The sequence below is a fragment of the Rhizoctonia solani genome, chromosome 11 (assembly GCF_016906535.1).
Source record: "Rhizoctonia solani chromosome 11, complete sequence".
In the NCBI taxonomy this organism is placed as follows: Eukaryota; Fungi; Basidiomycota; class Agaricomycetes; order Cantharellales; family Ceratobasidiaceae; genus Rhizoctonia; species Rhizoctonia solani.
In genome coordinates, this window is record NC_057380.1 from 286,618 (window position 1) to 310,850 (window position 24,233).

At 49.0% G+C, this 24,233-nt stretch overlaps 5 protein-coding genes across 5 annotated transcripts; 1 reads left to right on the forward strand and 4 right to left on the reverse strand.

Annotated features, from left to right (window-relative positions):
* Positions 1–37: 37 nt before the first annotated feature.
* Positions 38–1,891, reverse strand: RhiXN_10169 (alcohol dehydrogenase; the record flags this gene model as incomplete). The annotated part of the gene is made up of 11 exons (XM_043329985.1): positions 38–176; positions 228–260; positions 312–381; positions 429–638; positions 694–901; positions 955–1,098; positions 1,158–1,254; positions 1,310–1,458; positions 1,548–1,619; positions 1,675–1,812; positions 1,862–1,891. 11 exons carry the CDS (start codon positions 1,889–1,891, stop codon positions 38–40), a joined length of 1,290 nt encoding a protein of 429 aa, XP_043184082.1.
* Positions 1,892–2,185: 294 nt separating this feature from the next.
* On the reverse strand, positions 2,186–4,060 carry RhiXN_10170 (alcohol dehydrogenase; the record flags this gene model as incomplete). The annotated part of the gene is made up of 10 exons (XM_043329986.1): positions 2,186–2,324; positions 2,379–2,395; positions 2,464–2,519; positions 2,582–2,755; positions 2,942–3,047; positions 3,103–3,246; positions 3,299–3,395; positions 3,453–3,601; positions 3,844–3,981; positions 4,031–4,060. The coding sequence occupies 10 exons, from the start codon at positions 4,058–4,060 to the stop codon at positions 2,186–2,188; spliced, it is 1,050 nt and encodes a 349-aa protein (XP_043184083.1).
* Positions 4,061–5,603: 1,543 nt separating this feature from the next.
* On the reverse strand, positions 5,604–6,704 carry RhiXN_10171 (uncharacterized protein; the record flags this gene model as incomplete). Its single annotated transcript, XM_043329987.1, has 4 exons — positions 5,604–5,691; positions 5,748–6,257; positions 6,314–6,639; positions 6,681–6,704. The coding sequence occupies 4 exons, from the start codon at positions 6,702–6,704 to the stop codon at positions 5,604–5,606; spliced, it is 948 nt and encodes a 315-aa protein (XP_043184084.1).
* A 1,049-nt stretch (positions 6,705–7,753) lies between these two features.
* RhiXN_10172 (GNAT family acetyltransferase) lies at positions 7,754–8,257 on the reverse strand (the record flags this gene model as incomplete). The annotated part of the gene is made up of 2 exons (XM_043329988.1): positions 7,754–7,788; positions 7,840–8,257. The coding sequence occupies 2 exons, from the start codon at positions 8,255–8,257 to the stop codon at positions 7,754–7,756; spliced, it is 453 nt and encodes a 150-aa protein (XP_043184085.1).
* A 154-nt stretch (positions 8,258–8,411) lies between these two features.
* On the forward strand, positions 8,412–22,234 carry RhiXN_10173 (YcfA-like protein; the record flags this gene model as incomplete). The annotated part of the gene is made up of 32 exons (XM_043329989.1): positions 8,412–8,646; positions 8,696–8,933; positions 8,992–9,203; positions 9,248–9,483; positions 9,538–9,762; positions 9,867–10,347; positions 10,399–10,426; positions 10,476–10,788; positions 10,904–11,240; positions 11,326–11,435; positions 11,578–11,661; positions 11,720–11,738; positions 11,808–11,815; positions 11,867–11,951; positions 12,313–12,403; positions 12,472–12,502; positions 12,569–12,629; positions 12,684–12,724; positions 12,785–13,037; positions 13,092–13,311; positions 13,372–13,831; positions 13,889–13,975; positions 14,037–14,061; positions 14,131–14,138; positions 14,192–14,300; positions 19,811–20,028; positions 20,078–20,155; positions 20,213–20,296; positions 20,351–20,494; positions 20,846–21,066; positions 21,119–21,594; positions 21,672–22,234. The coding sequence occupies 32 exons, from the start codon at positions 8,412–8,414 to the stop codon at positions 22,232–22,234; spliced, it is 5,781 nt and encodes a 1,926-aa protein (XP_043184086.1).
* Between the last annotated feature and the right edge of the window lie 1,999 nt (positions 22,235–24,233).

Below are 24,233 nucleotides of genomic sequence, written 5' to 3' on the forward strand. Positions count from 1 at the left end.
AACTACATTATACTATACATTCGACAAATTATTTCACTTAGTGTGTAGCCGTCTCCCAGTCATCTACCCTAGACACCGTCGGACATCCCTGGGACGGTGGGTTGGAGAACCGAGTTTCGACAAACACCTTCTCGACTCCAGCGATACGCTTGTCGAAGGCGGCGTACAGTTTGGCCCTATAAGTTGTGTCAGTAATCATCAGACTGATGGCCTGTAATGAAACATACATGTCATCGATTGGAACACGGTGGGTGATCATGCTATTCAAGCTCGGTCAGTGCTATTCTCGTCCGAAAGTAGCATTTACTCACAAGGTTGGGTCGAACTTTCCAGGAATGATATAGTCGTTTAGAATTTCCTCCCAGTACAAATGAACCGGAGCTGCATTGAATCAGCACTGGAAAATCATCGAGAGTAAAAGGACCCACCTTGGCCGTTACCGATAAACCTCACTCCCTTCTCCATCAGTGCACCAATGTTGAACTGGTTGGTGTATCCCGAATAGGCGGCAATGACACCACATCGACCCATCTTTCTCACAGACTTGATCATCTCGTTGGCGGTTTCCGAAACATCAGTTTCGAGCATCAAGGTCTTTTGAACTTTGTGCAACAGAGTCTTGGGCTCGTGGAAGGTTCCTGTCCGCAGTTCGTTTAGACATTCCTTCTCGACGGAACAATACACATCACTTACCGCAGTCGAGTGCGACATCCACTCCACCAGGAACAAGCTCGCGTAGTCTCCTCAGAACATCCGAGTGTTCCTTAAAGTTCAAGGTCTCGATGCCGAGCTTCTCAGATGCAAAGGCCAGGCGCTGAGGGTGTGAGTCAATACCAATTACACGCTTGGCACCCTTGATTTGCGCCCAGCGGGCAACACACTGGCCAATCGGACCAAGACCCTAGATCAACGAGCGTCAAGGATGTTTGTAAGAAAGAAAACATAAGAGCATACCCAGACGGCTACGATATCACCTTCCTTCACCCCAGTGTCGACAACGCAATGATAGCTGGTAGGGATCACGTCCGAAAGATAGATGGCTTGCTCATCCGTTACATTGTCCGGGATCGGCAGGAGGTTGACGTTTCCGTACGGAACCTGCACAGCGTTCAATTTGCAAACGAGATGAAAGACGGTGGAACAGCATATCTACTTACCTTGACGTACTCCGCCTGTCCACCTGGGAACCCACCAGTGAAGTGAGAATAGCCGAAGAATCCGGCATCGCGGGTTCCGTACATAGCGTTCTGCAGGCTATATCGATTCGTCTCAATATCAGGGCCAGTGATGGATGAACGAGCGGACATACGAGCTGTTGTTTGTCTTGTCGCACATGCTGCTCAGCTTCTGTTTGCAGTAACTGCACTGGCCGCATGCAATTTGGAATGAAGCAACCACTCGTTGACCAGGCTTTAGGTTCTTGACGTTCTCTCCGACTCTGTCTACGACACCCATGAACTATTCCGATAGAAGTCAGGATAAGACATTAATCCAAGTATAAAGTGACTCGCTTCGTGTCCGAGAATATCCCCCTTCTGCAAGGCCACGATCTCTCCATGGTACAAATGCAAATCAGATCCACAAATGGTCGTCCCGGTGACTTTGACAATCACATCGTCCTGTCCAATTCAACTCAGATTACATAAATACCAAAAAAAAACGGAAAAGACTTACGGGCTGGGTGATATCTGGGACAGGAACCTGAGTCATTCGTACATCATTGGATCCAAACCAGGCGAGTGCCTTCATCTTGGACCCATCCTCGCGAGCCTTGTAAGATGGCTCGACTGGGACTTCAACAAGTCCCATGTGCTGTGAAACCTGGTTAGCATAGCGTAAGGATGAAGGGACTCCCAGATACGTTTTGGACTGCATTGGCTGCTGCTTGCATAGTTTCAATAAAGCTGTCAAATGAATTGATAGGACGGTTTGACCTTAAAGCGATCGTTGTCCGTGTATTTATGCGAGTAAGACTAAGTCATGACGCGTCTGACGTCGCCCCAGTTACGATCGGTCGTCATAATTAGATTCAGAATCGAGAGACTTCTCAAAGAAGCTCACGTGGAACCCTAAGAAGGAGACATACAAATATGTACAAACACCGTTCCGCATCACCAGTTCTGGACATCATGTGTATTCAATTCCAGATCTTACACGGTAAACCTACTTGCGTTCTTCGAGTCGTTTAGTGCTTGTTACTTTCCCATTCGTCTACCCTGGACGTGGCCGGGCATCCCTTGGACGGCGGGTTGGAGAACTTGGTTTCCACAAAGACTTTCTCCACTCCATCAATGCGCTTGTCAAATGCCGCATATAGCTTAGCCCTATTGTTGAATGTGATTCTAGGTCGAATTATATGGAGTTGAAGAAATACTTACATATCTTCGATTGGAACCTGATGTGTGACCAAACTACATCACGCTAGGTTGGTGTTCATCCATTAAATTTGAAAGGATAACTCACAATGTCGGATCGAATTTCCCCGGAATAATGTACTAATCCAATATCTCCTTCCAGTACTTGTGAGTGGGTGCTACAGAGGTTAGATCAGCATTTGTAGGAAGCAACGTATAAAGCTCACATTGCCCGTTTCCAATAAATCTGATTCCCTTTTCCATCATAGCTCCGATATTGAATTGATTTGTGAAGCCAACATAATCTGCAATCACACCGCATCGGCCCATCTTTCGAACAGACTTGATCATTTCATTGGGTGTTTCTGAGACATCAGTCTCAAGCATAAGTGCCTTCTGAGCTTTATGCGCAAAGGTCTTAGTCTCGTGGAACGTTCCTGTCCTTCACGTTAACCTTTTCTCCCATCAATAATGAGAGCACTTGCCACAATCGAGTGCAACATCCACACCGCCCGGTACGAGCTCATGGAGTCGCTTAGGTACGTCCGTATGTTCTTTAAAGTTTACGGTCTCGATTCCGAGCTTACCGGCCGCAAACGCCAGCCGGCCGGGATGTGAATCGATTCCAATAACACGCTTAGCACCTTTGATTTGGCACCAGCGAGCGGCGTATTGACCGATGGGTCCCAAGCCCTTCACAGAATATCTAAATGACAGTCACCCTTATAAGAGGAAGATTGGTACCCACCCAAATAGCGACTATATCTCCTTCTTGGACGCCCGTATCAACAACGCAATGATAAGCAGTTGGAACTACATCTGATAGATACAGAGCTTTTTCATCGGGAACGTCATCCGGCATTGGGAGGAGGTTAACATTGCCGAATGGGTCCTAGTTCTGATCAAAAGGGTGTACGAAAAATATAATTATGAAGGCGGCGTACCTTGACATACTCAGCTTGTCCTCCCGGGAATCCACCGGTAAAGTGAGAATAGCCAAAGAATCCACCGTCACGTGTTCCGTATACTGCATTCTGAAGCCTATGGCGCCCTGGCTATCAATCGATTCCGATATATAGGCAATACAAATGGACGTACGAGCTATTATTGGCCTTATCACACATACTACTCAATTTATGCTTGCAGTACCCGCACTGGCCGCACGCAATCTGGAACGATGCTACAACGCGCTGACCGGGCTTTAGATTCTCGACGTTCTCGCCAACTCGATTAATGATACCCACGGACTTAACAATAGCCACTTGTTATACTGAGGATAAGATTATTAAAAAGACGCCTGCCTCGTGTCCCAGGATATCTCCTTTTTGCAAGGGTCTAATTTCTCCATGATACAAGCGATGGTCGGATCCGCAGATAGTTGTGCCAGTGACTTTAACAATGACATCATCCTTGTAGGTTATTCAATTGATCAGAAGACAAGGGAAGATGGTTCATACAACATGAGCACAGTAAAAAAAGGGAAACTCACAGGTTGAGTAATGTCTGGTACAGGTACTTGAACCATCCGCACATCACGAGCTCCAAACCACGCAAGCGCCTTCATCTTGGATCCATCCGAACGAGCCTTGTAGGATGGTTCGACTTCGATGTCGATCAATCCCATTTCCTAGCGGAACTCATGTCAATTTTTACCGGATAATGAAAGTGAAGCGTACGTTTTGAACTAGATTACCTAGTGCTTGCATGATGTCGAATTAACCAGTTGGCAAGTTAGTATGCTGGTAGAGCAAGACCGACCGGCGTATTTATACACTTTGGACTTGGGCATGATTTACTTGGCGCAACTTGGATCATGGTTCTGCGCTATGAGTGGCTGGTCGCCATATGGGTAGCTGCTTGGATAAATCCTAAAATGGAAAGCAAAAGCGGGATTGATAATACGTGCAAATAAAGGGTGTCATAAATAGGGCTTATATGAGGATGACGAGTATAAAGAACCCTGACAAAACAGCCAATACAAGTGTTTAAAATAAACGGTGTTGTTGCTACAAAGTTGACAATCAATTTAGTGTGCAGAGACGAGCACTAACAATCCGGAATGAAGTAACAACAGCCCAAAGTCAATAGATTGAAAGAATCTCGATGCAAAAGATACGCATTAGCTTTTCGAAACATCAAAATGTATAATCTATGGAATGCTACACCTTGCCTCATCAAGGATGTCCCAGTCAGCTGTAGGGTACTCTCTACGGGGCCCCGAAAATCTCGGGAGCGCTCCGGGACTCGCTATTGTCGGCGAGCATTCCGGAGCGTTTGGTATGACGCTCAGAAATGCTCGTGGAGTGCTCCCAAGTGCTCGCCGAGCAATCCGGATCCGTCGGATTCTAACGAGGAGGCTTCCAAAACCGGAGCACTCCAGAGCGCTCCCGGGTTTTTGGGGCCCCCGTAGAGCTCTGCCGGGCCGAGACAGCGAACAGAAGTCTTTACATTTGGAAAGGCGCGTGCTAACTGGGTGGTATCGAGTGCTTCATAACGAGGCCGCCTCTCATTGCGGTAAATAAAGGAGGACCGGAGCATTTGGATTATTATAGCCTCTAATTCGACATAATTCAACACTCACACCCCATATTAGGTTCAAACGGTTCAAAAACAGGCCCTAGCAGCTGGCTGTCAGGTCAGTCTTTCTTCCCAAACTGTAGTAGTTGAATGCACTCAATCATCAAAGTCATAAGCAAAAAGCGAGATTCAGACGAGCTCGATCGCTTCAAACACACCCGAACTGGGAGGCTCCGTATACGTATGCGACTTATGTGTGTAAGCAGGCATGAAAGATCCGATGCCTCTCATTGCTTACAACACCGAGTTCGCCCATAAAATACGTCACAGTTCGTCTATTCACTTGAACCGTTTGCTACCCGTCTTCGCTGCCTCGAAATCCGTTCGCGTCGCCTCTTTGGAAGACACTTGTCCGCTTAGTCAGCGGGGTTGACCTTGCGAATCTGACACATGAGTGTTATTTTACCCATATAGCAATGCCCCCGTGAACAAGTATAACCAGAAACAAATAGAGAAGCTATTGGGGCTCCAGGTCGGGGGTAGAGGGCCGGGCTCGAATATAGACGAGGGCAACAATGGCCGCAATAAGAACAAGGTAATATTCCAACGCCCAGCAGTGGTATTGCAAACGAATAGCGACTGGCTGTCACAATACTCCCGAGTGCAGAAAAAGATAGATCCAAGTAGCTGAAGAAATGTAAATACAAACATATGTGCAATGCTAATATAAACTTAAGTTGGCACGCAAGCCTTCTCGAAGGCGACAGCATTATCCACTCCTTCAGGACGGTACGGATACAGGTCACCCACCCTGTCCGATCTACCATTCATGGCGTGTCAGATTAAATACGAGTCAATTTCAGCCTAAATACGCACCCCATGAACTCATTAAGCACGAGTATACGACTCTTCTCATCGTTGAAGAACATCTCCCACTTGAGCCCGTTTGCACCGGGTACTGGCAAGCAGTAGTTGGGACCTCGGTTAAACATACTCTTGCATTTCTCCTGTAGGTCCGGTTTCATTGCCTTGCGGATGTTGCGGGTAGTCTTTCCCACCATGAATGCCGCGCCCGACTCGTGACCAAGCGAGGCATACCAGTGGCGAACGGGGTGTGGACATAGATAGTTAAAGATAAATTGGCGGGCATGTTCAGTATCATCGAAGCTGTTGACGTTGAAGTTTCCAAGCGTTCCGCCGCAGGCTTTGTGAATGTTGATTAGCTCTTGGTCAGTCAAGAAATATACCAGGCGGTAATCTGGAAAAGGCCTCTTTTTAGGGGCAGGGGCAGATTTGCCAGATGTTTGACCGTTATCATGCGACCGAGAGATAGTGAGATCTTCATCTTCTGGATGGTATGGATACATATCGCCTACTTTATCCGATCTACCATTCATGGCGTGTCAGATTAAATACGAGTCAATTCCAGCCTAAATACACACCCCATGAACTCATCAAGCACGAGTATACGACTCTTCTCATCGTTGAAGAACATCTCCCACTTGAGCCCGTTCGCACCGGGTACCGGCAAGCAGTAATTGGGACCTCGGTTAAACATACTCTTGCATTTCTCCTGCAGGTCCGGTTTCATTGCCTTGCGGATGTTGCGGGTAGTCTTTCCCACCATGAATGCCGCGCCCGACTCGTGGCCAAGCGAGGCATACCAGTGGCGGACGGGGTGGACAGAGGTAGTTAAAGATAAATTGGCGGGCATGCTCAGTGTCATCGAAGCTGTTGACATTGAAGTTTCCAAGCGTTCCGCCGGAAGCTTTGTGGATGTCGATTAGCTCTTGGTCCGTCAAGAAATACCAGACGGTAGTCAGGATATGACATCGTAAGTGGTGTAGTGTGTGTGGTGAGTAGCTTGGAGATACAGGGGCTGAATGGAGGAATGCAGAACAAAGAGCAGCTCATTATATAAGCACAAACTCTGACCTTGTGAAAGTTTTCGGCCAATTATGACCACTAGGCATCCTACAAGTACTATTGTTCCCGCATACATACATTGTACATTGAATTCAGACAGATTCTTATAGCTACTGACCACAGAAAGTCGTAGGTAAAAAAAATCTTGGCAATAATTGACAGTTATTGTGTTGCAATATATTGCGAGATCTTTATTAATACCTTTTCACCCATGAATGTGAGCAAGTTTCTAATCTGGAATGATAAATACATCTGTTCATAGTGCTCAAGTCTGTCAAAGAACAAGAGTTTCGCTTGGATATCAATCGAGTTGGGGAAGTTTCACAAGCTCCCGTCGCGTTGTCTAATCTGTCCATTGGCTCACGATCATATTCCACTTGCCCTGAAACATGTTGACTTTCTTTGCATAACGGTAAATTATAACTAAATACATCGTTTGAACTTTCATAGGATAACACCTATCGTTGGTCTAGCCGGTTCAATAAACGTACAACTTGGTACTTAATTGGCGATAGGTTCGTTGGTAACGGACCAATCGGCCTTCAAACCTTTTTGTGCTCCCAATAATAGGTGGGACTTGAAAAAGGTTTAGATTCATGCGTCGATCCTTGAATCCCGAGAAAGCCGCATAGAAGGCGGGAAGGCTAGGTTGATACAGATAGAAGAGAGCATAGATTGGGGGTCTTCCGAAAATTCCAATCTATTGCTTGCTCGGGTCACGGCTAATGGCCCATAAACAACACGGTCGAATTTCACAAAAAGAAAGAGTCTTGCTCGGTAGAGAATGTGTCCGCAACTTTGATATCTCGCCGAAGAAGACTGCAAGGGAAGGGGCTGTATTGGGACTGCCGCATATGTTTCTGGGGGTCTGACAGCATCATCAACAACCAGTCTTATGGACAAAATAAGAAGATATGATATGCTGGATGCTTAACGGGAAAGCACCCATGTTACTCTCAAGGCCAAACATACACGGCTACGTCGTACGTCTCTGTAAGTTACATTAGTTCATGCGAATACGAAAGAGAGAGAGAAAGCCCACGATCATGGTCTCCTTCTTGCACGGTGGCTACATGCTTCCACCCCAGGTGCTGGTACCACCTTTGCAATTTGTCATTTCCGGCCCATACATCCAGAGCCATCGATTTCCCGAGGACTTGCAATTCCGAGACGAGCTGTTTCCCCAAGCCACGGGATTGAAATTTGGGATGAACGATGAGCGAAGAGAGGTATATATCCGGTCGAGGGGATAACCAAGGCTCAATATGGCTTGGAGCGCGGGGGTCAAGGCGACACATTCCAATCGGCCCCAATTGCAAACTCGAAAAGAGCATATAGTGCTCCACACACTCGATACCGCTCAGGACTTGCAAACTCCCAGTTTGGATGAGCGAGTCCTGAGCGGCGTTTCGTATGATGTGTAAAGTGGGTAGATCATCCTGGGTGGCGGGTCGAAGCATCAGTTAAAAGAAGATGTACGTATTTGTACATATTTGGATTGCAGTGATAGGATCATCGACTGCCGATTTAGGAACGCGTGTCTCGATCGACCACGAGAGAAACGGAGATTGAAGCTGGGTCAGCTGACTTGGGGGATTTGATTCGAACAACGATATGCCGACGGTGGTGAGTTCGCGGACGTTGGTGCCCATTGGACGGCGAATTCGCAATGCACCGGAAGATTCGGACGCGTCCAAGGCCATTGTGCTCCGACGCAAACAGCAGAATGACACGGAGGATCTGTCCAAAGCATTGATCATTCGCCCTTCACACGATGCCAAAGACGACCGCCAGGCCTTGGTTCTCTATCGCAAAAAGGGCGCACAGGAAATGCTACGCGAACTTGTTGGTAAATACATTTATTATTCTCCCATTGTTCTCGACTGACGCGTCCCCAGCATGGCACAAGAGTTCTGCCCTTCTCCCCCCTTTCAAGCTCGACGATCTCTTGCGTATCGCAGATTCACAGTTCATGGCTTGCTTGAGCGAACTCCAGAATCTACAAGATCCCCTATACTTCTTTGATGATATCACCGAAACCATCGAACACACTCGCGAATATGTCTTGTTCACCGAGCATGGTGGCAGCGACCCTACACAAAATCCACAGTTTGTTACGTCAGCTATTGCTTATCGGTAAGCCTCTCCGAATTACGTCTGTACTCGCCCCGCTCATTTGCTATTTCTGGCATAGCATCCACAATGCTTATTTCAAGACCGCCGCCTGGAAGTATGTCCGTGACCATGCGAAGCTACTCAAAGACCTCGAATTGGATGATTCGAATATCTTTGCCCAAATCAAGGCCAACCCGGCGTTGTCTACCGCATATCTCGAGCTTCATGGTATGCTCAAGCTCATCGAGGCGTCTGGCCAAAAGGAACTGGGTTTACTGGCTGCCGCTACTAGTACGTTCTTTCAATACTCTTACTACTTTGCTAACCTGCCACAGAACACTACATGCGACATGTCAAAGAATCCAGTAACGGACTCGTCTGGGATCCCGAAGCTGGTCTCAAACTTCACAAGTCATTGGTCGATACCATTATTATCGAGATGGTCTTTCCCCAAGCCCGCTACGAGCTAAGTATCCTTATGCTTTGCTTGCGTGACGCCATTGCCTTGGGGAACTACAAAACCACGGACCGGTTCGACCAGAGCGTATTCGACGCGATTGGAGATTTATCCGTGCGTCTCTCTCTCCGTCCCTCACTACCTGTCTTTGAATGCTCTACCTTGCAGGTAACCCTCCAACTGCTCGACATGATAGAGGCCCCCATTTCAAATCCAGAGGCCAAATCGTGGAGGGCACAACAGCCTACGAACATGACCGACGCGTTTTCCGCTACTTATCGCGCTAGTATGGGCGCTGCTAGTCATGTAGCCGGGATTGCAAACTTGGTCGAGCCATTGACCAAGACCAAGACCCCAGCTGTGTTAGAGAAGATATGGGAGACGATCAATCAGGTACGTTTTCCAATCAAAATTCAACCCTCTACCGGGGTTTTGCCCCCCTTTTTAAACAGGCCCACCGTTAATAATGATTGACCGCTAATAATCTCACTTCCCAGACATATGTGGCGCGCGCTGGGATGGATGTCGACATCCTGTGGGGTCTCGAAGATAGCATGAATCCCGAACCTCAATGGTCCGCCTGGGCCCTCACATCCACGAAATTGGGGGACGACGAGGCCGAGAAGAACCGGCGCGCCCTCGTCCGGAAAACCCACCCACGCGACGACCTTCCGGGACGTAAACAGCGTCTGCTGGCGATCGCTGCCGAGCCGACCCAATCCGACGATATACCCCCCGGGTTGGTTTCTGACACCGAGGATGAGGACATCCAGGAGTGGGAGACGGAAGATGATGCGTATTCAGAGGGAGAGGAGGTGGGGGAAGAGGAGCAGAGCTATTGGGACCAGATTTTGAAGAATCACAAAGAGCAAGAGAGGAAGCGCGAGGCTGACAAGGCCAAGGAGAAGGAAAAGGAGAAGGAGAAGAGTCCAGAGGGGAGGATGAATCCTTTTAAAACCTTGTTTCGTTCTCTTAAAGGTGCGCTCTATCCTTTTGATTATTTTCCCTTGTACTCATACACGGGAACAGGTCGGTTCTTGACAAAAGATCCGGCCTTGTCCGTCGAACCCCAGCCGCTCCAGCCCGATTTTGAATCCGACGATGAGCAAGATGAACATGGCGACCACCCAGCCAAAGAAGAAGAAGAAAAAGACCAAGAAGAAGCCGGCTGGAGGTGCTGGAGGGGATGACGATATGCCCGGGCTTATCCCCACATATCCGTACCGACACACACCGGCCGATCTGCCTGCCCTGATTCCGCTCAGCGTCGCGAACGAGCGGTTAAAGGCCAAGCAGTCGAGCGCGGGGGGGCTAAGAGCTGAGGCGAAAAAGCCGAGTGTGACGGTTGAGGAGTTGGAGGATCCTGATGCCGGTGGGGCGGGCGGTGGTGGTGCGGGTGGAGGGAAAAAGAAGAAAAAGGTGGGTCTATGCGCTTTATCTCTGTTCCCTCTGTGGTCGTCTTCCCCCTTTCTACTCCCTTTCCTCCTCTTTCCTATTCGCGAAAACGCGGCTGGCTGATACGTCCCCTGAGCAGAAGAAGAAAAAGACGAAAAAGGCCGGCGAACAGGAACAACAGGAAGATGAAGACGACGACGAAGGCAGGCCGTCTACACCCCCTCCCCCTCCCGCTCGCTCTGCATCTGCCTCGGCGTCCAAGTCGCCCACCAAGACCAAAGGCGCCAAATCGCCCAAGTCTCCGTCGGGCAGTCTGGGCGGGGCCGCGGCGTCCCTGTCCTCGCTCTACACCCCCCAACCCGAAACCGCGCAATCGGCCCAGTCGTACCTCAAATCAGAGGGCATCGCGCCCAAGTCCAAGACCAAGTCTCGTCCCGAGGAATCCCAGCTGGACAAGCTCGGATCGTTCATGTCCCGTACGTTTGGGCGACAAAAAGGAGCAGCAACAACAACAGGAGGAAGAGGAAGGGGTGGAAAGGAGCGGAGTGGCTGATCGGTTAGTGTCGTATATGAAGAGCGTCAGAGCCAAGGCGATCCCGGCCTGGGAGAAGATTCTGGGCGTGGATGATACCAAGGGACAGGGCGGATTGGAGTGGAATGAATTTGTCAAGGTTAGTATATTTGTTTGTTTGGTTTTTCTGCGGGGGGCTTAAATTAATTTGGCTCTGATCTGCGTCCCTGGGGGTGATTTACATGATGACCTTGTCGATCTTGATGGATGGATGGACGGACGAATTGGGTGATAATGTGCAGGCGATGATTGAGCTTGGGTTCGAGTACGACGAGTCTTCGGCTGGGAGTCGTGTCCGGTTTGATCCTCCTGATAAAAAGGACAAGGTAAGCTCGGTTTGATATTCGTCGGGGACGTTTTGGTTAACTCTGGTTTGGTATATAGTCGTATACGGTGCATAAACGTAAGTTTATCCTTCCTATACTACTTGAATAGACTGATCGACAACTGATATCTTGGCTCCTTTGTTCAGCTCACCCGGTGAGTCTGCTCTACCCGAGAGCGAATGAAAGGAACTAAACACCCGTACAGGACCCATGGTTGCATCCCAAGCGCGTCAAAGACATTGCTCGCGATCTCAAGAAGATGTATGGCTTTGACGAAAAGATGTTGGCAGGTCTTTCTGACAAGACTTCGTGATGGTAACCGTCCTTCTTTCCCCCTTTCTTTCGAGATGTATCGAATTATGTTTAACTGCGAAATGAATTCGAAATCCCTTTCGAGTATTTAACGCACACGAAGGTTGGGCTTCCCCCGCTCCCCCGTCTCTTTCCTCGTATGTCATCATTGTTCTCGAATATTTATTCTTATTACTCTTTCCCCGTGTCGATCCTTTCTCCAAAAACGGAAATCCTTTAAGGGTCCCCTTCATTGCCATAGCGCGCGCTCGGGTTTAAAGTGATTTAATCGATTTCTCGATCACTTACAACCACCATCTTGAATTACTACGCCACGAGACCCACATTGCCCTCGGACAGACCATGTCCCGCCAACCTACTACGCGCTCCATGACCCAGGACGAACACTGGCCCACGCTCGGTGCCGCAGCTGCCAAGATCTCCGTTTCTGGTGAGTTGCCACTCGAGACTCTCCCACCGCCCGTTGCACACGCTGACCTCCCCCGGATCCACCGTTAGGCTCCAAACCTGTTCCCCCGCTCGTTCGCAGGTGAGTGATCGGTTATTCATTTGAACCGCGCGTTGGGATGAATGCTAAAGAACTGCTGTTTCATAGCCGGCCTGCGCGAGTGGCAACTCGACAGATTCGGGTCAGGGCTTTGCAAAGGCTTTAACTGGTAAGTCTCTCCTTTTCTACGCCCATGAAACATCTGAGTACGAACCTGAAGCAGGAGTGGGGGATCACAAATTGACGACTGGGGCGGGTATCAATGTACGCGTTCTTGCCCGTGAATCCCTTCGGAGCGCTTTTAATCACTCACTGCGATTATAGATTGCGCCTCCGATCAGAATCACGACTCACAGTTCAGATGTACGATTGTCCCCTCCACCTGAAGCTAGAGTGGCTACTTGGAGCGAGATTGCGAGGAGACTGACTCCACCTCCATTGGCTGCTTCGCCTGTTCTCTCGTCTGCTATTGCTGTTGCTGTCGTCCTTCCCAAGGCGAATGTTGTCCGTACCCCTACCACGTCCTCTTCCACCGCTACCATCACCACTACCAGGCGATCCATACCCCCAACCCAACGTAAGTGACCTTGGCTCGATGTGGTTGCTCATGGGCGCTTAAATGTATGTTTAGTCGCCATTCCCGCCCCAACCGACAATTTCCCTCCCTTGCCGTTGTCGCCCTCGCCGGCCGTCCTGAACAAAGATACCAAACCTGGCCCAACGCGCAAGAACTCGTATGCAACTGCTACTATTGCCGCGGCCGTGACCGCTACGACCACCAAGGCGCGACCAGCTGTCAATATCGTAACGACCAGCGCTTATGTCGGTTCCATGGGCAGTGTTTCGGAAAGGTACGGCTGTGATCGATAGATGAGATCGTGTTTGCGGTTCGATTGATTCGTTTTTGGCAGCCCCGTGTCGTACATTACTCCCAAATCGAGGGGGAAGGTGATTACGTTGAATATTGGGGGTGCCAGCCCGCGTGTATCGAGTGCGAGACCCGAAAGCCCCGCGGTGGCTCCTTCTCAGAACGGCCTTCCTCGGGCTTCTATGCACGCCAAGCATCGTAGCACGCCGACTAACATGCTTAGTCCGCCTGTGATTCCAGGACGCAATCGTAGCGCGAGTGTTGCGAGTGTTTCGTCCGTTGCGACAAGTATCGCAACGAGCGTTATCACCACCTCGTCTCGTGGACCTGCATCCTCAAAGACGTCAGTTTGCCATACCCCAACGAACGACGATACGGAATGGGAGCGCAGGTTGACTGAACTAGCTCAGAATATGTCAGCAAAAGAACGTGCTGGCTGGGAGAAGATTCTCAGGTGCGACCCAAAGGATACGAGCAAGATGAAATGGAGCGCTTTCAACAAGGTATGAGCCATATGTGCTCTTCTTTAGTGACAGTAAGATCAATTTGGTCTGGTCTAGGCGTTGACAGCTTTGGGCTTCAAGGCTCAAGCGCGTGGGGGAAGTGAGACGGAATATACGCCCGATCCAGAATACTTTGGAACCAAGGTACGTTCTATTCATTCGCCTTCTAGCACTCCTTATGTTTACTTTTTTTTTTGCAATTTAGGCTCAACCGATATCTTACCATCGTCGTAAGTAGAGTTGCTCGCTGGCTGTGATTGAGTTCTAATTGATTGACCTGATTTGCATTCCATCATTAGCTCACCCTGTAAGTTCTTGTTCCTTCATAATTACAATCAAGGGCTGACCTGGGCTGAAAAGGGTGCCGATTTCACACTCGGGGATCTCAAGGCCAAATCGAACAGTTTCAGGACGCAGTATCCTTGTGCAGTTAGAGTACTTCACGAGGCTTGGGGGCTCGTTGATACCCGTAGGTAATGACATGGATGTTTATAACCAAGGCGGAAATTGTGTGTATTGGATCTGTACCTATTCTTCTTGAGTTTGTATGTTGTTTTACTTGGGCTCATGTCGCTCTTTTGTTTCATCTCCCTGGTATTCTGTCATGTCTGGAATAATGAATCGAATTTTTATTTAGCAAAGTGTGATTGCCTTAATTGGCTACTTTAGTTGTACATTGTTGTTACCGACCTGGATTGGTAATCGTCAAGGTAGATACATGCGCATTTACCGACATCTCGAAACCCCAACCCGTATTCGCTTACACTTGGACTGGCATTACACATCAATGAGCGGCACCCACTGAGGCTCGGCAAGGATTCTTTGATACCGCTCTGAATCAAGACTTTTAAATGTTTTTAATTTAGATATATGTGCTCTGGCCCGAACCGCGATAGGGACCTTCGTTGACGATTACGTCATCCGCATATATCGATTACTCAACCCAGGTGAGCTTCACCTGTACTCACCTAAAGGGGCTATGTGTGGGCGAAACCAACAATACACGAGATCAAGAGGAAATGGTGAGGGTTGCAGCATGAATCGCCAACATATTACTACTGGCCTGCTTCCGTGTTCCGCTAGGTCGTCTTAAGAACTATGGTATTTCAAGTGAGCTATGTACAAAGTCTACGTCGAATGGGAGAGTGAAGCCTGAGACCTTATTATGTTAGACTCAAACCAAAAAAAGACACTAGATGTTCATACGGTAAAGAGAGGGATGCATAGTGGTAGAATGAGAATGAATATCCGTGTATACAGGGACGTAATAAACACATGCGACTTGGAAGCGCACCCTCGTGCACCCGCTACTCTAACGGTAATCTAGTTATCTACAGAGTACGAGTCTATAGTGATAAATAAAGCGTACAACCTCGGCGGGTCTTTCTAAAAGCCTCCAGTGGCTGACAAAATACTTCCGATCGTTTTGTGCATACACACGTATAAACTGCACGACGAGTAGACAAGTGGTCTCGGCTAAGCCTCGTGCTATACCCTATCTCTTGACTCCTAGTACCAGCCCATTTTCTTCTTACTATAACGTAACCAATAGATAACATGCTCAGCAAGCTACTTGCATCCTCTGGATCATTTGGTTCGTCTGGAAATTCCTCCCTTGGTTGATCAATGAGAACCAGAGGATCAGGGCGTTTGGTATTAGAGCCAGACATGCAGGACCTTTCAAACTTTCGAATATCACAAAGAACAAAGTGGTTTTCAGCATGAATTCATTGTTTTAAAGCTCATCAGTGGCTCAGTCTGGCGGGGCGAACTTATGGGTGACCCGGACGCGCGTTTCAGCGCTTTGAGGCAGCAAGGGGTCGGCCGCATATGATATGATTCGAATGTTTGGGTCTAAACAAAGCTTATCTCTCGACTCCGGATTTATTACTGGCGTAGCCCTCCGTTGCGATTTCAACCTAGTCTTCATTGGTCACCCAGATCTGCCTGGCGATGTTTGTTTCACACTGGGAAAGTTACATCCCTATAGCTGCTCAAGACCAATGGTTGCACCAGTTGAGGAAGCAATTATCAACATAACTGCAGATGCTGGCCCATCATCCATCCTCATTCTTGAATAAACACATTCAATTTTAACACGACTCGAAGATCGCTCGCATTGGCGAAGCTTAATTACGGGTCACATCAAAGATGAATTTCGACTAAAAATAGGTGGTGTCTGTCAACAATCCACCCTAAGGAGTTGGAACATTGTGTTAAGAACGTACTTTGGTATTCTTCCGCTGCCGCCTCCCGAGCTAATCTTGCCTTAGAATGCTTCCTACGTCTAACGAACATCAAGCAAAAACAAGGGTCACCGTCAATTCTTTTCTGGAGACCTTCGTCAATGACGCTCACAACGCTAGACTACACGAGCCCACAGAAGCCTCGGTCCACGCCCATTTATATGATATACAGGTATCAATAGGTCGTAAAGTAGTCTTCTTGTTTATTCACCTGGCATCTCTACACAATCCTTGGTATAATGGGCACACCTTTGCTTGGGGTTGAGGTCGATGCGACTCGTTGGGCTTCTATTGAGGAAGGGATCCGTCGCATGCTCACTTAATTGGATAACTGTAAACACATGACCTTTGGTGATTATGAGAGATGAACCGATCATATTCACGCATTGAATTCCAGTCAATTTACTTTCTGGGAAAACAATCTAACCTTATATCAAATGTCGGGTACCTACCCACATACCCGAGCATTGTCCACATCATAGGCCAGAAATTCAATTTCCATCAATAGTTAGAGCCATACATATTTCAGCATGGACGTCGAATGAATGGCCAACTCTATGCATGTAAATACTGCTTACAGAAACTTCCAGAGCCCCGCACCGTCAATACAGCCCAATTTCAACTTCATCTTCTCGATGGGATTGCGGCTTATGCCGGTGATTTGCGGCATTTACGAACGGACAATGCCCACTTAAGTTGATCCGAGAGGACTATATATTCACCCCATATGATGGGCCTTCCACACCTATAGGCTACAAGGATGCCTTATTTGACAGGTGGCTTGGATCGATACGCAAGAGTTCATCCTTAAATAGGGACATGGCTGCTTCTGAGCGATGCTAGATCACGATGAAGCTAAAGATGGAAGGAATAGGGAAGAGGCCGAAGTGGAGGTTCAGCAAGGCAGGAGACAGAGATCGGGTTTGGTAGAGAAGATACTAGAGGCTCCTTTCACGTCCCATGCTGAGAAATTTGAATCTGACGATGACTGGGTAGACCCTACCCCTCAGGGAGTCAATCTCTGCTTGAGTGGGGCTCAAGTACCCAAACTCCATTCGAACGTTCTGGCGTTTTGTGACATAATCTCTGATACCACCGGTGTAATTCGGTGAATACTTCGCGTTATGACTTCTTGTAGTTTTGGGTAGCCTCCGCAGCCAGTATGATGAATGATGCGCTATTGGGGTGCGCATTAACCCCACAAGCAGCTATTCATTTGGCTGTTTGATAACTCGTGTTCTGAAGATTGTGTGGACCGCAAGGGTGTCAGGTTTTGTTCAAGTCCATGAGCCACTCCACGGTGTATGGATCCGAACTGGACATGCACATAGCTTTGGTTTCAAAAACGTATCAGAGAGGAAAATAATCATTGACCAAGACGGTCTATGAATGTTTTGTCCACGGGCTTGGGCTTTACCCTTGTACAAAACCTGCCTAATAGGAAACTTTTCCATCCATCTTGGTTGATCCCTATGATACGTGAATACTCAAGTGTTCGCACCCTGTCGCTGCTACCCACTGATCACGTTTGTGCTCTCCGAAACTCTCGCTCGCTTAGAGTTGATTCCTCTTTGTGCATGTATCTTTCCCACTTTCCCCATCCAATCGAGAAGTTCCTCTCGCTATGAGTCCTTGGGATAAAAAGAGCGCATATCCTCAATCCGCATGTACGGTAGCTTCTCGCCTGTACTAATCCACACTTGATCCCGTGACTAATTCAATTAGCTACCTTCCTCGCTCAATTTGGGATTCCCTCACATCAATTAGGTACACCTCGAGCACGCGTATACACCACAGCATTCTCTTGATGAGCACTGCAACTGAATACTTGGAACTTAATACATTCGCACAAGAAGTTACGGTGCGGTCCGTAGAGTAGGAGTTACATTCCAAAAGAGCTGTGCAGGGGCCTACATGCTGCATTTCAACCGGGAGAGTGTACCCGGTATGTACCCTCCCTCCACCCCCGACCGCACCGGAACAAAGTTTTCTGAATTCGTCCCATTCCGCTTGGGTCGAGTCATCCCCGCTGAGTCAGCGACCGTAAAGTCGGGCGCATGGGAATGGTTGGGCTAGACTGGTTGGGTCGATTCCCTTTTGCGGGCGCACTAGTCTTATAAAGGCAGAGTCCTGCCCTATATGGTTTTTTGTGGGATAGCCTTTGGGGGTCCGGCCCGCTTGCCAACGGAGCGGGAGGACAGTGATTGTTGATTCATTATAGTGCGGAAGGCACGGTACTAGCACAATTACCCACCCAATTTATCATTGGAATTTCGGTTTTGCCGACAAGCCCGGGGTAAATATCACATGTTCGAGTTTTATAAACGTGGGATACAATTGCGTATATACAAAACCACCGACGTTGTAGTGACGTTATTTACTTCCCTGGGAGCGGATCCTTGATCGAGCGCCGGCACGCCAAATCTTGATCCAGCGTGCGAAGCGAACAGAAACATGTGATAGCGGAACAAGTTTATAGATTTAAATGATATTCGACTCCACTTTTGCTACTAAGATATTCACTAGTGCTAGGCATAAGTTATACCCTGTCAAGCTCCTGGGCTGGCGGCCAAGCCGTATATGCGTCGGCAGAGTCGTTCCTCGTTTAGGCTATACAAGGTTGCTCGAGGCTGATATTGAGTTATATTTTCTATCCAGGAACTGGGGGGCCCAGACTTGACCGTTGGTTTGGCTTTGCAAGTCTTTTTCTCGTGGTGCCTGGGATTATGTCGCTTGGGTGGTGATTGGATATGGGAGGGAATACCAAGGAGCGCGATTGGCTGGGCAAGGTCAAGGTCCAAGGCAAAAGCATACAAGCCCCCCTCCACTTGGCGGAAATGTCGGGCGCGAACACCGTGATGCGATTTCAACCCACGGACAAGGCCGTAGATTTGATCGGGCACTTTTGCATATAGCTCAACGATCTTCCCAGGCTTGGACTTTTTTTTTTTTCTTTCTCTTTCGCTATCCCTTTCCGATTGGATGATCGGCGTGAGTGTTTTTTCTTCTTCTTCTTCTTCTTTCTGCGCACTATGTATCCAAGGACCGAGAGGCGAGCTGAGTGCGAAATTGGTTTTGGGGAGGGGGAAGGATCCCAAATAGTTGGATGGATGCCTTCCATGGTCAATCTTTCCCGGTTGGGCGCAACACTGATTGGACACACTTTTGTCTTATCGCAGGGATATTTTTGTATAGATCACGATCGGAACCAGAATGGCTTTTTTTCTGACTGTCTTTCTGTAATCATATCCATGCGATCTATATTCTGATACGAAGCGATAGAGAAGAAAAAAAAAGTGTGAACTGTATAAGAACAGTGGGTTCCAGTTGATCGCCAGGGCATCTATTGGAAATTAGGATAAGCAACATCTGCCCCTCGTCCTTTGGTCCATCTTCTTTGCAGCCACCTGAATTGGAGCGACGAGGGAAGGAGAGAAAAAGAGCTCACGCCCTTGGATGCTGTGCTCTGGAAATAGACAGATCCGGGCGGTAGTGGTGGGCGCAGGACCGGGAGTGGGTGTTCCTAGCCAAATAAGGGTACCGGGGCGGGACTTGAGGACACGAGAGGATTGACGTCGGTGCGCATCGTCACCGAGTAGGGAGTGACGGTAAAGAATTAATTTTACCCGAAAGCAGGAATCCATGGCAGACGGGGTGGGGCCAGAATGGAAGCCGGGATGGGTTGGACAGGTTGATAATTGTCATCGAGGTCTCCGTGTTTCACCCAAATTAGGCATAGCACCGCCTGATGCGACACCCCCGAATCAGGGCAGGGTCATCGTTCGTGCAGATGCTAAAAGGTCTGTGCAGGACCGACAATCGACGCGTTTCCCTTACCCCGAGGAGGAAGATCGACTCTTTGCGCGTAAATCCCGACGTATCACACATATGCTCGCCCACGGTCGTAACGTCCATGAACTGTTTATCAGTTCGACTTCGCGGGTTGTGCGCGTATGTTCGATTCCCTTATCTTGTTGCTGTTTCTTATCTTTGTCTCTAGATGTACAATCTCGGATTGGACGCTGGAAAAGCGATTACCGGGCTTTTGAATGCGCATGGTGTTATGCTGCCCGTTTCGGTAAGTTGTAGTTCCCGTCTGATGATCGCCCGCAGCTTATATATCTTCCTACCCCAGGCATGGTCTCTCCACGAGCAGTTTGGTGGTGCCCCTCCAGGCCAAGAATCCTCCATTTGGTGTGTTTTTCGAACCCACGACGACGTGCGTGTTTCTCTTCATTTCCTGTTGTCGAGTGTGCTTATCCTTGGGCTATAGGCCTGTCGTGCTCTTCGACTCGACGGACTGACCTCAGTCTCTATCGCCTCTGCACTCGAAGACGATCTCCAACCGTTTACAAAGCTTCGTCGATTCGAGATGTACGACGAACATGAATCTTCGCTCAACATCAATTTTAGTTCGGTAAGTCGGTCAAATTGGCATTGTCTAAAGTTTAATATGTCCTGATCGACGATTTTGCCTCCGCAGTATTGTTCCCTCTATCGTGCTGCTTCCGCTCTAACCACTGTAATGATCAGATCTCGCCCCCCGCAATAATGCTGTGCTCTACTCGAGTAGGGACGAGGTGTATACCCCGACATCGTCCCCGCCCAAGGCAGGGTACTTGACTCCGCCTACGCCTACTACCGCGCTCTCGTCCTGTGGCTCTTCGTCTGAAGATGGGGCCTCTCCCCAAGCTCAACCCTGAGCTTGTACGGATCCGCACTAGGGTTGGGACTAAGTGAGCGCGCCCACGTTAACTCAAATTCCCAGCTATTGGAACGCAAGACTTCTTTCGAACGACACCCAATGCTCGAACGGACCCCTCCTTCGACCCGCCCATTGCTGCCCTTTGAACGCCCAACCCCGAGTTCGGCTCAATTCGACTCGGCTCCTGGCTTTATGATTTCGACCAATCCCCCTTCGCCTCGTCCCGCGTTCAAGCAAGGCGATTGGATTTGCCTCACTCCTTCCTGTACTGCACACAACTTTGGGTATGTCTGCCGCCTGTCCACAAGATCTGAATTGACCATTCATCGTATTCAGTCGCAACACGACTTGTATTGCATGTGGCGCTCCTCGCCCACTTGACATCGGCATGTCTATGCCGAAGCCATCCACCGACTATGATCGCTATTTCGACCACCGTGCATCACTGCCACTCAGCCCACCCCCGCCCCGCCGCTTCGACCCGCTCCCATCCGCGGGAAAACAGCAGCCCCCACGACTGCCTTCTATTCTGACCCCATCCGGACGGGCCTTTGCTCGCGGCGGCCGCATCCAGAATGTTTCCCTATCCCCTCGGCTCCCCTCGTCATGTTCTGGCCGGAACGAACCCCTGCCCCAGGCATCTCAAATTCGTCCTCCGTTCGCACCGGGCGCCCACCCTCCGATTATGAACACCGGCAATCGCGGCCCGGTCGAGCACCAGCCGGGAGACTGGTACTGCGGCAAGTGCTCCTACATGAACTGGAGGAGGCGGAAAGTCTGCCAGACTTGTTACCCATTCGCCGATGGAAATGGTGAGTGTCCTGATTGCACCTAGTTGTCCTAGTCAATTGACGCGTCGCTGCCGACAGTGTTCCGGCAAGTGCCCAAGCCGAGCGCATCAACATGCTCGCCCAAATGATCAGTGTCGATGCTCTCAATCACCCAGAGCCCACCGGACTTGGAGGAGGTCTCGGACTCTGCCTTTCGCCCGTGTCTCCGCCCGCACGCAACTACTCGTTCCCTAGCAAGAACACAAACCCTGACTCGCTCGTTTCGTCCTTTGGCTCCATGTCGCTCTCTCCCTCGTTTCCCACACTGCCCCTCAATCCCCCTCGCGCTTCTATGCTTGATCGTCGTGCTTCCGTCGATCACGCTGCAGGGACCACCACGAGCCGTTCAATCACATCTCACATGCTCCGGACCCGCCAATCAGATGCCTCCCTTCGTCTTTCGGGCGCTGCGTTTTCGATGCGCACCAGGGCGAGTGACGCGGGTCTAGTCAGTCTTGGACGGGCCGATACGACTCAAGGGCTTGGTCTCGCTCGTCATCGGCCGAGCGACGAGCCCGATGCGGGTCTTACGTACGGTCTTGGCCGTCGTTCGTCCGTCGCCAACATCTGGGCTGCGGATAACACCCCGCCCCACGGTCTCTGGCCCGACTTGCGCGCCTAACCGATTCGACAAACCATAAAAAAACAGATTCGAATTCAATCTAGAATATCTCTAAATATATGCCACCTCCCCTCGTTGTTTGTATTATTTCCTTTCTATTCGCTTTCGTAATCTCCCCCCCGCTCGCGCTCTCCTCGACCGTTTTATAAACGATCTATTACCCCTACGAGGAAACCGAGTCTCGCTGTGTTGCTCTACTTGTCGTCGTCGTTGTCGTGCTGTTTGGAACTTGGATCGTGTTGTCTCTCTCTGCTGTTTCTGTATCTTTCATTTTTTCCACGCTGTTGTTGGACATTTCCGGTATTAATCGGACCTGGACATGTTCTTGGAGGTGTTTCATAATCTTCGTGTTTTCATCTTTTTTGTTAGGTTTGTTTATATTCTGGCTTTCGGGCTGTGTTTGGCCGTCTCGGTTTTTTTTGTGTATGTTGCATATATAGGTACTTGGAGCAAATTGCATATCAATGGTGTTTTGGAATTTTCTGCCTTGGCCTCTTGTAATTGTGGGCTTGAGTTTGTTGTAGCGAGGAACCGGTTCCGAAGGACCGAAGCTCGAGATGAATTTGACTTTGAGGTCCCTTCCTTGGCTTGTTGGACAAAATCACATGTGTCAAGCTTATCTCGATTCGGACACCGTCCTGAATTCTGTACACCTGTCAAAGAAAAAAAAATAAAACAAGGGCAGATGTGTGTCGGGTTTTGTGTTTAAGATCTGAATCTGCCCTGTCTGGACTCGATGGCGCCCATTGTCTTACTTTTGTGATACGTGTGTGTTTTAGCGCTGGCGCTATGTGATGTGTAAAAGTTATATATACGCATTTCTCAAGAAGTACCTTGTTCAGCCCAAACACGATTAGCGTGCTATATTCGTATATGGCCAAGCGGTCGACCGGGTCCGGGATTCTAGCTCTAGCGAGCAACCTCGCGCCATAACCATGTCGATCGCGGCGGCTCGAGTGAGTATATATTCCATTGGTATTAACCAATTCCATAATTGTATGCGGTGCTAGTCCATTATGATCAGCGCATATATATGTAAACCCCGCTAGCGTCTTCACGATCGATCTCGACTCGAACCATGTCTCGAACAGCAGCCGCAGCTATGAAACCCACGGCCACCGTCGATCCATCACACCCATATGGCTCAACAATCTACAACCCATTCCCAAAAAAAAAAAAAAAGAAAACAGTCGATTGATTCACTGTAGACCAACTAGAATCGCCGATCATTTTCCCACCTCGTCGGCGCTAGACCTATTTATACACGTTTGTTGTTGCCCTTTCGCCTCTTTTGCCAATTCATGCCTCTCTTAGTGGGTGGTCTTGCTACGAAAAATTTAATCTATCAGCTGAAATGATGTATGGAATGATTCCGGTTTATTTTCCGATCAGACGTCTTGGGCTGGGAAAAACAACAGAGCTCGAGTCGTCTGTGGGCTTTGGGTTTTGGGTTTTGCCCGGGCTCGAGGGGGGGGGGGGATTACCGGATCCTGTTGCAGTCTATTTGTTGGTTCGACCCGAGGTGTAATAGTATGCGCTAACAACAAACTCGAACGATTTGGAAGGTTTCGTTAGTATGAGCATAATAACGCTAGCAACACCTTCATCTATACATCCCATACGATAGCACAGCAGCAACGATGAACAGCTTTATCCGTATCCTGCGAAGCTCTGGAACGCAATTTCCGTTCATCCAAGTTGATAAACCATTTCAGGATTAGCGTGTTGATGGAGAGAGAAAGAAATGGACTTGGCTAGTGGGTTCCCGAGTTCTTGTTACTATGATATCATTTTTGTGCTTCTTGATGGGACCTTGTTGGGATGGCTGCGTTAGGCCTGTGCAAAGTGGGGGGAATCGTGAGGGGAGGGATTATCGAGTGGGTTGAATTTGAAATAGACGGGTCGTAGAGTTGTGGAAAGGGTGTGTTTTGTGAGATAGTCGTCGATGGATATCTGCTGCAGCCCTATATATGCATCGTTTTCCTGTTTTCTATATAAC